Source organism: Acipenser ruthenus, chromosome 29, assembly GCF_902713425.1.
Source record: "Acipenser ruthenus chromosome 29, fAciRut3.2 maternal haplotype, whole genome shotgun sequence".
Taxonomy (NCBI): domain Eukaryota; kingdom Metazoa; phylum Chordata; class Actinopteri; order Acipenseriformes; family Acipenseridae; genus Acipenser; species Acipenser ruthenus.
Genome location: NC_081217.1, coordinates 7648540 through 7663453, shown reverse-complemented (window position 1 = coordinate 7663453; position 14914 = coordinate 7648540). Strand labels below are relative to the sequence as shown.

Here is a 14914-nt window from a genome sequence, read left to right as displayed (position 1 = left end):
ACATTCTGTTTGTTCCCAGTCCTGGGCTTGTCTGCTACAATATATAGAAGAAATAACTATACAATGGATTCCCCTCTGCAGTACATTGTAATTGCTATCAGTTAGTTTTGAAAGTAAATCAAGCTCCTTGTGCCTCTGTTCCTCGGACTGTAACACAAATCAGAAGTCAGCAATTATGGTTGAGTCACAGTGCTGATTAACTTTTACAAAACAGAACAGGGAAACATAAAACAGTTAAATCTTGAAATTGGATCTTAGGTGTCATTTTTACCAATGCTGTAAATGTCCCTGTCTTATTTATGTATTTGCAATATATTGTTGTCTTTTTAAATTAAGCAAATATCATAGGTTCAATAACCAATTAAAGACCTGGATAGGACAGCACTCTGAACCACCATTACGTAGTAATTAAAGACAAGGTCCTGGACTGAAAGATACTCAAACGAGTGCCATAGCTTTAGGGTCTTGAGGTTCTGCTCCAAACAAGGGTAACATCAAGCCTATGTGCATATGCAGCTTTTACATTTTCTCAATTCTTTGGTGCATTATATTAGCTTCACTTGATTTAAAACAATTAATAAGTCATTTCCTTTAAGCTATAAGAACACATTTTAATCATAAGATTTAAACCTCAAACATGACACCATCTTCTAAATGTGGAGATAATAGAGAAAGGAGGCTTTGGATTCCTAAACAACTGCTCTCTCCCTTTGGCGAATCATTAATATTAATATCAAAGTGTGTGCGTCAAATGACTGGTAATCATGTGGTCCGCATCTGGTCCTGATTTTTTTACTGACAGTTATACTTGAAACAACAATAACCTCTAGTAATGGTGTGCTTGCTCAATTTTAGCTAATGTACATTGAAGCATAGCTATTTGAGAATAGGACTATGTTATGTTGAATGATTAAAAAAAAAAACAAAAAAAAAAAACTCTTTGTAAACCCTTTGATTCTTTGACAGGACCATAATTTGCTTGGTACCTAGTCTTGCTATTCAGGACATAAAATGTGTGCTCACCCCTGCTTAACAATGAAATCAATTTGGTTTCGTGAACAGCAAACTTGATTAAATTCATCAAAATTTAGCCCTGAACAAAATATTCCAAAAACAGTGAATAGGGCCTACAGTGCCTACTGTCCTAAACCCATTGTGTATAAGGGGTTATATAAAGAAGTGGAGAGGGATAAAATTAAGAACAACAAAATACATCTGAATCTGGTTCGTACTCGCACAGTAAGCTGCTGTCTCCTTAGATTTTTTCCACATCAAAGAATCTGAAAGAGTATTCCTCAGAGGACTGGTATTGTTATTGGTTTCACAAAGCTAGAAATAAGTAAATAATGCACTTCTAAAAGCATTTTGCTTGCATGTTGTAATTTTATTGCAGTGTCTCCTAAACCCATAGAAAGTTAATATTGATTACATAATTAGATTTACAATCAAAGAATGCTTTAAATTAAAATTTTAATCCAATCGGTTTTGTTGGTCACTACAAACGTAATCATTTTAAGATGCTTAAGAGATTAATATGGAGATAACTATAATCCAATTGATTCTCTCTCTCTCTCTGGCATATAAGCATAAGAGATCATATATATATAATTACCACACTGTTTTTTTTTTCACATTTTATCAGCCCTGCTTTGTTGGGTATATCGGTCCAATACACAAAACTACCCAGCAGTACTGGTACTTATTTCATAAATGGAATGGAATGGAAAGAGCTGTTTATCCACACAGTATCCCAAACAACTGACAACAAAGCACCTACAATCCATCCAGTTATCAAGCAGGAAGTCTCCCGAGGCTGTGAACTGCTTCTGTTGAGTTCACAGCTGCTTGTGTTCTCATCTGGGACCCGTGCATTTGATTACACAGTGTGCACCACGGCAGCTGTGTGGTGTTGGATGAGAGCCTTCGCAGTCTGCCTTTGCCTTCTGATAAAAGTAACGTTCTGTGTAAAGTGATAAATAATTGATAGCCTGTCAGTACTGGGAGAGATCTGTACATAGTTCAGCTTTTATAGTCGGTCATTCTGAACGGACAGCTTCCCGTAGGTTTGAATGTGTATCTCTGTGTTTTCAGAACTGTAGCCAAAAAAAAAAAAAATGCAGAATCCATATCTGTGCTGTTGTATTTTAATTTCTTTTATCAACAGTTACAGTCAACCAATCCAGGGCTTCCATTATTTATTTTTTCACACAGACAGAATAGAAATGTGTTTTGATTGATATAACATGAATCACTGTCATAGGAATAGTGGGCTTGATTGAAAGCATGTCCTGCCTATAGTGGTTAGCAATCATTCAAACACTAAGAGCCGCAACTCCCTCTGAAGCAGCAAGCTGGTGTTATTGTTAACCACAGACCCGGATAAAATAAGATATTTCATATTGAAATACTGAAAAAGTATAACCTTGGGGGATGCTGAGCTTATTAGCAGAGGTGTCCAAATGTGATGACCTGTAGTGTTCGACAGTCAATAGAGGTATCGTATTTAATGAAGGATCTGAAATAAGTTTGATTGCTGGGAGTTGGAGAAGGTCTCGCTTACAGTGTCTCAGCCACCAGCAGATCTCTGCAGTAGAATTTAATACACCTGGAATCTGATTAAGATTATTTCTATACAAGATAAGCATTTGGGGAGTATAATGTGTATTGCTCAGTGTTGCTGAATATATCCCAGTATTTATCCTCAAGGGAAATTCATTGTTGTTCATTTTAGAAAAACCAAACAGGTCACGCTTCATTTTAAGAGGAACTTTTTTTTTTTTAGTCTGTTAACTGTTAACAACTGGTATATGAACCTATTAACTAATTTTGTTCATTTTCAGTTAATAGTTAGAAAGCAACAATTTATAATCTAATAAATAAGTCTCATTTGTTAAACATTACTGTAGTAAAAGTACACCTAAACCAAGTTAACCCCATTTTAATGATATTATGACTCAGGGATCTGGTGTTTACAGAAAAATGATCTTACATGTCAGTAAACTAGTTAATAACATTTTAAATTACAGCTATGCAGTGAAGAAGGACAGCAGTCAAGAACAAAGTGAAGATATGCTACGAAAAAATAAAAGATAATGTAAAATGACTAGATTATAATAAAATGTATATTTTAGGTATTATCACAGTGAGCAAGTATTAATCCATTTGACTTTTACCTTCTTATTTTTTACATGAATAGTTTAAAGGACAGTGGGCATTTTTAAAAGCCACATGTCCTTATAACCTCTAACACGTTTTGACACGGTCTGTGTGAAACCAAGCCAGCAGCAGTTATAACTGGTAAAGCTTTCTATATTGGAAATGCATAGTTGAGATTTTTCACGCAGCTGCTGAGCCAATCAAATTTTAGGACTACTGTTATGAAAATAAGCACTGCCGAAACATAACAATAATTAAATATTTCATAAAGTTTCTGTACAGATTCTACTCCAAAATTAATAAAACAATGCTACGGTTAGGCTGCAATATATTTTAATAAAGGAATGTAAACTTACACATGGTCTTGGTTTATGGTTTTACATTAATAATATTTTTTTATTCTCAGACATATTAAACAAAGTGAATGAGCCAACAAATACAATACTTGTTAATAGAGGATGACTGCTTGCTGTTGGCATAGCTGACAACTAGCTTGGACATTTCACTTGAGCTAAATAAACACATAAACAAAAATAGAGCATTCTCCTAGTAAGTTGTAAAGTGTTAGAAATCACAGGGCCACGTTTCAAGCTCAATTCAAATAAGTAAACATGATTAAGCAGGTAATCAAGCCTTTATCCAGCTACCCAATGCTGGGGAATGGATGTTTTCATTTAATTAATATTCATTTTACTTCATGTATCCTCTGCTAATTTCAGGTACTTATATTTACAGCCATCTAAAATTGTAAGGGAATTCGTCTTGAAGGTGTATCTCTTAATATCGAATCTGGAAAAAAGTACTTTGGACACTATACACCTTACCCATGGCTGTTAGAGAAGTTATTATATACACACACACACACACACACACACACACACACACACACACACACACATATACAGTATATATATATATATATATATATATATATATATATATATATATATATATATTTTTCATAAAAGCATTGCCAGAGTACTGCATTTAGAACTTCAGTACATATAAGTAGCAATTCTATTATTTTGGAGCTGCTGACATGAATCTAGATTAGCCAATACAGATTAGCTAAAGATCAGTGTCCATAATGTTTTGTTAAATCAGAATTGATAGTATTATTGTCTTGTCTGGTTTTTTTTTTCATATAGATATAACCGATACATTTTGACATACAATATAGAGAGCTAAGTAACACATGGCATATTATACATGTTCTATTACAATCTCACAAACATTTACACATTGTTTGGAATCCAAAAATATCTCCTCTGGCATTCTTTTTTCTTTCTGTAACCTCCACCCTTAAAGTTTCCTATAGCCCTGCAGAACATTGCATCCTTGAAAATACATCTGAAAATATTCTCTCTCTCTCTCTCTCTCTCTCTCTCTCTCTCTCTCTCTCTCTCTCTCTCTCTCTCTCTCTGCTAGATCATTCCTGCCAGCCATGGAGGAAGGAAGAGTCCAACAGTCCCTAAAATGCAAACTATTATAAACACCCAGAGAAAGATCCTGTCAATCACCATAGCCACATACTTCCAGTCTTCCTTTACCTGCAGTGGGGAAACAGTGTAATCAGCAATATTACAGGGCAAAGCATATTATAATATTCTGAGGAGCTATCGCTATAAAATACACAAACTGCAGCTCCACAAATGGTATTATAGGACCACAAAGTGAAGATGAGATTTTATGGCTCACACTGTATTATGTGATGTATAATAAGAGACAAAGCAAAAAAGAATTGTGTTTTATGCACAAGATGACCTCTGCACACAACGTAATATGTACTGGATTTTTGACAAATACATGTGTTACTGTTTGATTTCTTAATGGCTGAGACATTGTACAGTCTACAATATAGACTCACACCTTTTATCGTAATGACTCAAATTTTAACAACATTTAATGAGCAAATTCCCTTTTGAATTGAATTTGGGCTGTTTTTTCTTGGTCTACATGGAATTTCTCAGAATTTTTAAATGTTAAACCATTAGTCATTTAAAATGAACTGTTTTATACTAATAACTGTGTATGTGTCGGTGTATGTGCTATATGTCTCCAAAGGCCTGGATCCATAAGGAATTACACATTTCACACTGCTATCAGTATTATTTATACATGAACAAACATTGATATTAAAACAAAACATATCATAGATGCACATTTATGTATTATTGTACTTTATAAAAGCACAGAATTTGAGAAAATGCATTACTATACTAAAACACATACAGTGATAATGCTGAATGTGTTAATCCTGTACTGCAATCTAATTGATCATGATCTTCTGCCTACCTCTCTGCACCAATTAGGTAGAAAATAAAAATAACTGAATGTATAAGCACTGCTCAAGACACCTTCCAGCTTCTTGTGGAGTTGCCCAACATGCTATTAGCTACAGGTCCTAATAGTGGGCCAGGCAGTGTATATGTGTAGGCCAGAATATATAATAATATACACAATGATATATTTCTGAAATTATTTTACTGTGTGATAACATATTCTCACCAGTTCTTAACTATCGGTTGATGCAATTTTGATGGGGCCGGCAATACAGGGAATACCCAGAAAGAATGCAATAAACGTTTATCCATTGTAAGGATGTTAAACTACAATAATAATAATAAAAATATTTACAGAAAAGTTAGCATCTTCTGCCCTCAGATGGTCTGCAACATACTGCACCCCCTCAATGGCTTGCTTCATGGAAGGGGACATCAACAGAAGATGTTGCTCCTTGGCATTGAAGACCTTTGAAACCCTGTCAGATGCAGTTGCTGTCTCTGGGACCTTTTTGCATTTCCATTGGCTTGGATTGGGAGTGAATGGTTCCTCCTTGAGGTGAGGAAGCTGGAATGATGGCGACCGGCTGCACTTACTGCTGGAATGACCATTGGTTTGGGAGGACTCCTCATGCAGGCAGCAGTACTGGATGCTTCTGGATCTGCATCGAGTCGTGGTTTGAGGGAGCTCACTTTCACCACTTGTGTACTGGACACTGAATGATCTGCCCTTGGGGATAGTACGCGGCTCATCAAAGCTTAGATGGTGATGCAAGGCTGGAGGGGGAGAACGGCTTGTTTGACCAGGTTCCTCGAGAAGAATAGAGTATTGGCTTGAGGATGACTTACAGAGGATTTGGGGTTTAGGTGGTGTATCCTCTAACGGATGGCACAATGGAGAAGTAGGGGAGGGATCGGTACTCTCTTGGCTCTCCAGAGGCGTGGTCGGGAGTTTCTGATCAACCCCAATCTCAGACCAGAATGTAGGTGAGCTTGCTTTCTTATGCAGTGACTCAATTAGTTTTTTACAGTTCTCCTTTACCAGTGCAGGTCTTTTCATAAACAAGAGTCGGGGGATGACATCTAGGAATATCCTCCGTACCCAGTCTGGCATCGTATGGGTACGGGGCGAGCGGTGATGAACATTCAGGACAAAGACGGTGATAATAATTGAGAGTGTTACAAATATCATAGTGAACAGCAAGTACTCTCCGATCAAGGGAATTACAAGGGACGTGGAAGGAATTATCTCTGTAATTAGTAAGAGGAACACAGTCAATGATAGAAGCACTGAAATACAAAGGGTGATCTTTTCCCCACACTCAGAAGGGAGATAAAAGACCAACACGGTCAGGCAGGAGATTAGAAGGCAAGGGATGATCAAGTTGATAGTGTAAAACAGAGGAAGCCTCCTGATAATGAAGGAGTATGTAATGTCGGGGTAGATTTCCGCGCAGCATTCGTATTTCTTTATGTTGTACGTCCCGACTGCGTTGATGATGACCCATTCCCCACTCTCCCAAAAATCCAATTGGTCCACGTTGTTTGCCATGCTGATCAGGTCTATTTTAGCTTTGTCGTAAGTCCAGGAGCCAAACTTCATGGTACAGTTCTGCTGATCGAAAGGGAAAAAGGTGACGTCAATGCTGCAGGAGCTCTTGTAGATAGCCGGGGGCATCCATTTGATTCTGCCATCGTGAAAAAGATGAGCTTTGGTGAGGTGAGTCACTGCAAAGTCCCCGTCGGCACTGTGGGTGGAAACAAAAACCATGAAAAAGTGTTTACTCACATCAGATGATCTGCAGTGGTTATGTACTAACTGTCAAGTACACTGTGCAGTAGTGGTTCCAAATCTATTGTGATGACATTGCTGGTAAGCCTATGGTCTAGTGATAGTTCTGCTCATTTTTCTTCTTGATAGTATTATAATGGTATCCCAGTAAGTACTTTTCTAACTTGGAATAGCTTGACCCTTGCTATCTAAAGAGAGGTATCCATGGACTCTGTGTAATTGCAGGTGCTTCTGTGTGTGATACAATCCTGAGACCCCATCTGTCTGGCTGATATTAAACACCCAAAGGGACTTGAAAACTGTCGTTGATTCTAGTACCCTGGTAGCACTCCAGCACTCAAAACTGCCTGATTATAGGTCATTCCGAATTATACATTTTTTAAATAAGAAATAAGATATTATGCTCAGACATCTGTCCAACACACACACACACAAATATTAATATAAGGGTATAGTGCATAGTTAATAATTAAACCTACTTATTGTAAAGGACAATATCTGGTCTCCAGATAAGCTCTGATGGAATTCGAATTGAAGTCACGTTTTCATATTCAAGAGGGTTCCATTGGAGTTTGTAATCATGCCATTCCTGTACGAAACAGAGGAACATCGGAAAAAGACCCTCATTTATTTGAACAAGGTTGAAAATGCAATGTAATAATGAACATTAGAATTGCTAACAAATAGTAATTGCTTAGGTCAATGAGTAATTTCAAATATGTTTGCTTCATTTTGAAACATCTCTGAAGGTTTAGCCCCATAGACCAGCCTTTTATTGAGGGATACTGTAAACCAGCCACCTCCTAAGTTAAAAAAAACAACTCAGTCGATGTGTTTAATTCACAACTTGTTGAGAATAAGAGTTCAGTCAGGAAACTCATGCACTAGATTACTTATTAAAGCTTAGACAAAACAACACTTTGGCCTCGTCTTTCGAGGTACCCCTGCCCATAAATTAACTCACAGCTGACCACTGAAGAAACGACCGCTGACCGCTGAAGAAACGTCAAGGATACACCACTTACACTTCGGACCTAATAGCATTATACTGTGTGTGTGTGTGTGTGTGTGTGTGTGTGTGTGTGTGTGTGTGTATGTGTGTGTACAATTCAAGGGAAAAGGTATTGGCAGTAATTTAAAAACCTGAAAGCTGGTATTGCAGTGGTGTTCACCCTTCATTTTGTTACTGTTCTGTAACAGCATTGAAACATCTACCATTAGCTCTGCAGTAAGACTCTGCAAAGACAGATAAAAACACTGAAAACTTGCCTGCTTCACCCAGACATTGGTGGTCATCATCTGGTTCTTTTCATCCTGTTGAAACAACACAGCAAAAAAAAAAAAAAACTCACATTTAATGGCGTTTGAATGACTTCAGCTGTTTCCATGTTATATCAACCAGCTATGATGAACACCTCTTTTCGACCCTTAAATGGTCATTATACAGTGAACTTGTACTGCTAAAGTTAAATCATTTGTTACATCTAAATATATGAAATGAAATTCTTTTAGGTTTTCAATCACAGAAAAGATGAGCACACATTGATCATTCCACAACTCTAGAGTTCTGGTAAATGCTGTCTACTCCTGACAGCCCTGAATCTCAGTCTCAAAACTCTTTTAAACTTTATTATGCAATGCATTGCTACTATACTTACTACATCAATGAGCTGGGCAATGGACAGCCCGAAGCGGACCAGCACTACATCAGAGATGTTGGCTACAGGCCGGGACAGCTTGTTATAAGCAGTGAAGAGGGTCTTCAGAAGTCTCTCCTCTGCATGGGCTCTTGTCCTCATATGGCTACACACTGCAGGAACAAAAAACTGTAACAGAAAGACTGCCAATAATTGCTAGAAGAAAGCAATCCCCCCTAACAATCAATAAACACACTTAGAGGTTGATCAGATCAATTTAAACCCTTTTGGGCTGAGCCACAGTTTGAGTATTTTACAGCACTGGGGAATCACCCTTAACTGCATCAATCACATATCCCTGGTTATCTGAAGATCACCTTTGAAAAGAAGCTGTTGGTGCAATCAAGGTATATTCTCTGGTACTGTAAAATGCTCTAAATACAGCTAGCTGTGGCTTATCCCAGCAGGGTATAGGTTGATCAAATCAACTCAATAGTTATACCTGCTATATAAAAAGAACATGGTCTAGTTTTGTACCAAACCCATCAGTTTATCTTTGTACCATAGTTTTGTTTTAAAATAATCCAAAGCAAAATCTTCTGTATAGAACCTAAAACATCCATCAAATGCCGTACGGTACATTATTTATATTATTATTTTAAACACACCGCACATGAATTTTGATAAATACGGTATAGACCTATTAATAACATCTGCCAGCGACCTGCAGGCTTCTGTTTGAAATATTCGGTTTTGAGATAATGGTACTGTGACGGGGGACTGCCCTGTCTTTATGAACATGGTTGGGACAGGCAGGGAGGGGGTTAAAATTCCTCTCTGCCAGGAAAACATGTGAGAATGTGGCTGGAGCCCTAATTGAATAATCAGCAATTATTGATTAATTGGGCTCCAGCCACAGGGGATAAAAGCCAGGGGAGAGGCCCTGGCTGAGGAGAGTTCTAGAAGGAGAAGCAAGAGTGTGTGTGTGTGTGTGTGTGTGTGTGTGTGTGTGTGTGTGCGCGTGTGCGTGCGTGCGTGCGTGCGTGCGTGCGTGCGTGCGTGCGCGCGTGCGTGCGCGTGCGCGTGTGTGTGCGCGTGTGCGTGTGTGCGCGTGCGTGCGTGCGTCGTGCGTGCTGTTTTTGTAAGTTTTTGGTAAACCAGTGAAGGCAATGCCCAGCCTGGAAGCTGTATTTTTGTAAGTTTTGTTTGGTGTCTATTTTGTGTTTTGAAACCTTTTTGTTTGGCCCTTGTGCCGGTTTATTTGATTATTTTTGTTTATTAAAAAGCTTTATTTTGAACTTCAAACTGTCTCTGAGTCTCAAACCTCGGTCAATCCTGTCACAGGTACTTTTGAGGTAAAAGTTTAAAATGCATCTTAACTGTGTGCTTCTGTTCACTATTTAAGTATAAAATACAAAGCTAAAAAAAAACTAGTGTGGTACAATAATTTAAAGGTATATAATTTATTTCCAAACGTATATTTTTATGCGTTTAGAAAATATGAATTTCTTTGGAATTTTTCCTGATATTATTTGTATGGACCAAGGAACACTTCAGCACAGATTTGGGTGTTTAAGAGTTCCATTTTAAAAGCACACTATAATAGAACAAGAGTCCCATCTGTTACAAGCTCCACTCAAGTTATTGCTTTGAACTGACCTTGAGTCGTCACCACAGCTAAAAGCCCTACACCTGAATGCCTTTAAAATAACAGAATTCAAGTAGAAGCTGATTTACTAAATAGGACGTTACTTTAAAAAATCTTCACAAAAAAAAACAATCTAAGTTGGGAGAAACCCTGATGCTGTGACGGGTTTTCATGAGCAGCAGTGACATTGTTATTTTAGTTCTATTACAGTGATGGATAGTCCAATAACAGATGTGTTGTACAACCCAAATTAAATAAGGCCAGTGGGCAAAACATAGCTAGCAGGTTGTGTGGAAAATGTTTTACCTGCAGCCAGTGCTGTCTGCTTCAGATATTCAGACAGGGTAAGGTCTTCATTTCTTTATCACTGTCCTGGCCTCATTACTTCAGAACCACGTTCATGTACCAAAGCCATATCAGATAAGCTCCTGTTTATTTCATAGCCCTCTAGGCCTGGATTAAATCAGAATGTAAGTGTTGAATGGCGACATTTATATTTTCCAGAGATGCAGTACGTATGTCTTTTAAAATAAAGTCTTATCGAATGGTAACATTTCTTTTTTGGCATGTTTGTTTAAGCAGTGGCATGTTTGGAAAGTTTCCTCCTGTTTCTGTATGTTTTATTGAATAGCGTCTTACAACCAGATAATACCATGTAATAAATTGATGCTGTGTGTGCCATTAAGTTTGATTAAACTTAAGATTTATCACGTAAGTGTTTATCACATTAGTAATAACCATCATTCTTTTTAACAGAAGAGCCATGTATATACACAATGAGAAATACCTTTGGCAAGTGAATACCTTGTCTGAAACTACAAAGAGCAAAACATGCCTACCTAAGCAAATTGAGGCTGTTAGATACATAAAGAGTCCATTAGGAATTCATAAAATCTCCAAAACTGCTTGGGGTTAAAAGCAGTACAAAAAACCCTGATCTGTTGCCAGTTCATCTTGATATATTCAAGGATTCTTTAGAGAAAAAGTAAGCAAGGTCACACAGTCTACTATACTTTAAGCCCTATTCAAAAAGCTTGAACTATTTAAAGGATTTTTTTTAAAACAACGATCTAGAACAACTTTCAAATCAATGAAAGCACTGGCAAAAGCTTCCCACAGGCTTACCAGCAGTAAATTAGCACATGCTCCATATCGGATGGATATTGTAAAATTGTACCCACAGTTGTCTGTAAATATGCCTTCAGTTCCACTGTTAAATAAGATACAGCTGTATTTCCCTGTTAGTAAACCTGAATCCCATGATATTTTACCTGTAGCCCAGAGTCTGACCAGTTCACTGCTTTCTTTTACAAAATGTACAGCTAATGTATTAAATGACTACCATCTGAATAAAAGCACAAATATGTACTGCCAACATTCCATATTTTCATTTAGGACATCTCTAAATGGTAGAATGTTTGACAGTGACATGGTGATTATATGTGTGTGTGTGTGTTATTGAGGTGTACATGAAAAAGCAGATCGAATGTTTGGCAACATAAGGAAGCATGTTTTGGTATGTCATGTATTATTAATAAATATTGGTTTATTAATAATACATGACTTAATACAAACAGCAGAAAGTGCCTTAAATGGCTAATTCCCATTGAAGTGATGCACAGGCAGGTCAACTGAATCTCAAGGGTCAACATGTTTACATAATATCAATCAACTCTGCCAGATTAGCGTATTGTAGTCTCTTTCCCCAACAGCAAAGATTCATTAAACTATTGATCCTTTGAGCGAAGATTATAAGCAGCGTTGACTATATATTGAGATCATATTAGGGTAGTTCAACATTTATAGAGGTCTGTTACTACTTGTGCATAAGATTTAAAGCCATTCAAACGGGAAAGTAAAAAGGTGAATAGGTACAAGTGCCCTAAGAGGAGGTACAACTAGTTATTCAATTTGCAAAGCATTTCCTAAGAGGTTCCATTTGTTTTCTTATTGTCTCAGTCATAAAAATGCAACAGAATTAGAAAAATCCTTTACATGCTGTAGAATCAATTGCAGTAGGAATAAAAAGAAATGTGCCCATTTTTTACAAATAGGTATTCTCATTGAGTGTAGGTGTTAGTTGATTTATGTTGTGCGATTGCATCTCGTCTACTTTTGCCATAAATAGTCTATTGATTATCATAACAGTGCTATATCTAGTTCTATTTTCAGTATTTTCTGTCAGTCGTGTATGCATTGATGTGGTGTAAAGGAATGCACAGTGACTCAATACTAAAGCTGAAGAGCTATGAACAAAGTCAGGAAAACATATACTGATAAACGTGTATTACAGAAAGCGTTTTCTAATCTACCGAATATAACTATTCTGTACTTATCCAAAACAGGAGACAAGCGTGTATAGTGTATCTAGTATCAATTTGTTAATTTTAAACACTTTATAATAATACTTAAATATACTAATATCACTACTAATACTAATATAGGTGATTTGTATGTGTTATTTATTATTATTATTATTTATTTCTTAGCAGACGCCCTTATCCAGGGCGACTTACAATTGTTACAACATATCACATTATACATTATTTCACATTATACAGATATCACATTATTTTTACATACAATTACCCATTTATACAGTTGGGTTTTTACTGGAGCAATCTAGGTGAAGTACCTTGCTCAAGGGTACAACAGCAGTGTCCCCCACTGGGGATTGAACCCACAACCCTCCGGTCAAGAGTCCAGAGCCCTAACCACTACTCCACACTGCTGCCCCTGTCACTAATATTTATGAAATATTAAACAATAATTAAAATGTAATCTACGCAAATAAACATAAATTCGACTGATTTTAAACACATACTTGTTTTGTAATTGTTTGAAAAATATATATTTGACCCACAAAACACAACTGTTACCAAATATGCATTACAGCGTATAGTAAAATACACACCAAAAAATATACTCTAATGTATAAGAAAATGGATTACTGCTAAAATGAACAGACACTGAAAGCGCGACACGTTGTTAGCGTTGGCAGGGAGACTCGTTTATAAAGACAACGGAAGTGTGGAAGTGCATAAAGAAAACAATAAAGCAGTAAATGCTCATTTACCTGACAGCACCTGGATCGACATGCAGACGCCCAGCAACCGAAGCGCTTGAATCAGGAGCCCCATAGTAAAACAGCGCTTCTATCTGACGACTCTTCAGTCCCCCAACTTTCTCAGCAGCACTACCCTATCAGTTGTCTTCTACTCGCCTCTTTTTCACTCGCTGTTTATTTGTTCCTCGTGTTATAGTCTCTCTTTTCTGATTGCTTCTCATCTCTTTTTCTCATTTCTTCCTCAACTCTCTTCGGGAACGAGTCAATTCGCGGAAAATAAAGCAGCATTGAATTCCCACTGCTACAATGTTTTGGTGCACCTTAATCGCGGTTGTCAATCAACCTTTCGTACTCTTTTCTTTCATCATCACTTGTTTCTGTAACCTCTCCAGTGCACTACTGCTTTCTGTTTATTTATCTCTTGGTTCAAGTCTTCAGATGCTTATTATTATTGTCACTTTTCAGGACCTTTGAACCGCTAGCTTACGAAGTTGCTGATATTACTTTCTATTCTGCGCTCCTGCGTCTTCTTTTCTGCGCGCTCGAGCTTGCTCTCAAGCTAAGGCATGCGTCGCTTGGCTGTTTGAAGGTAACTTCAGAGTATGTAAAGGAATGCTGCTTGTGTGGGTCTGTCCATCTGCTGTCTGAGGGGGTGGAAGGAGTCAACTATCCCCTCTGGCACACTAAGAATTCAGAACTGATGCCACTTGCATTGGACCTAACAGGAGGCATGCTGGTGAGGTTTCTGCCTGCAGGGTAAATTCAGTTTGAGATGACAAGCATCTTGACTTTTTTTTTTATTTGTCTGTCTTTAATTCTTAGGCGTTTTACTCGGATGAGAGGTAAAACCGAGGTCCTATTGTAAGTGACTCTGCAGCAGCAGGTGTGATGCATAGTTCACCCCAAGTCTCTATAAATCGCTTTGGATAAAAGCGTCTGCTAAATGACTAAATACTACTACTACTACTACTACTACTACTAATAATAATAATATTATAATAATCTAACAATAAAATAATATTATTTTGGTCTCTTTTTTATATATATATATATATATATATATATATATATATATATATATATATATATATATATAAAATACAATTGCCTGTCTGTCTTTTTTTATAATTATTATGTATTGATAAACTGATTTCTGGTTGCAGTATATTCGTCTCCATATTAGATCATTAAACAGTCACAAATAATATGATCTAATCAATGTAAAATGTGACAGATCTAAATACCTCTTGTCTTTGAAAGTAAATAAAGAGACAGGGTTGGCGGGTAGGTTGAGTCACGGATAGCAATCAAATCAGTTGTAACTATATTATT

General features: G+C 37.1%; 1 protein-coding gene across 2 annotated transcripts; it reads right to left on the bottom strand.

Moving 5' to 3' along the window:
* Positions 1-4101: 4101 nt before the first annotated feature.
* Positions 4102-14217, bottom strand: LOC117963918 (neuronal acetylcholine receptor subunit alpha-4-like). 2 transcript variants are annotated; one of them, XM_059004064.1, is made up of 6 exons: positions 13592-14217; positions 8889-9056; positions 8500-8544; positions 7710-7819; positions 5794-7186; positions 4102-4706 (listed from the first exon to the last, which is right to left on the bottom strand). In XM_059004064.1, the coding sequence occupies exons 2-6, from the start codon at positions 9027-9029 to the stop codon at positions 4581-4583; spliced, it is 1815 nt and encodes a 604-aa protein (XP_058860047.1). In that variant the 5' UTR covers positions 9030-9056; positions 13592-14217; the 3' UTR covers positions 4102-4580. The 2 variants fall into 2 exon arrangements, with proteins under 2 accessions (XP_058860047.1, XP_058860046.1); XM_059004063.1 differs by having other exon boundaries at positions 8889-9040.
* Between the last annotated feature and the right edge of the window lie 697 nt (positions 14218-14914).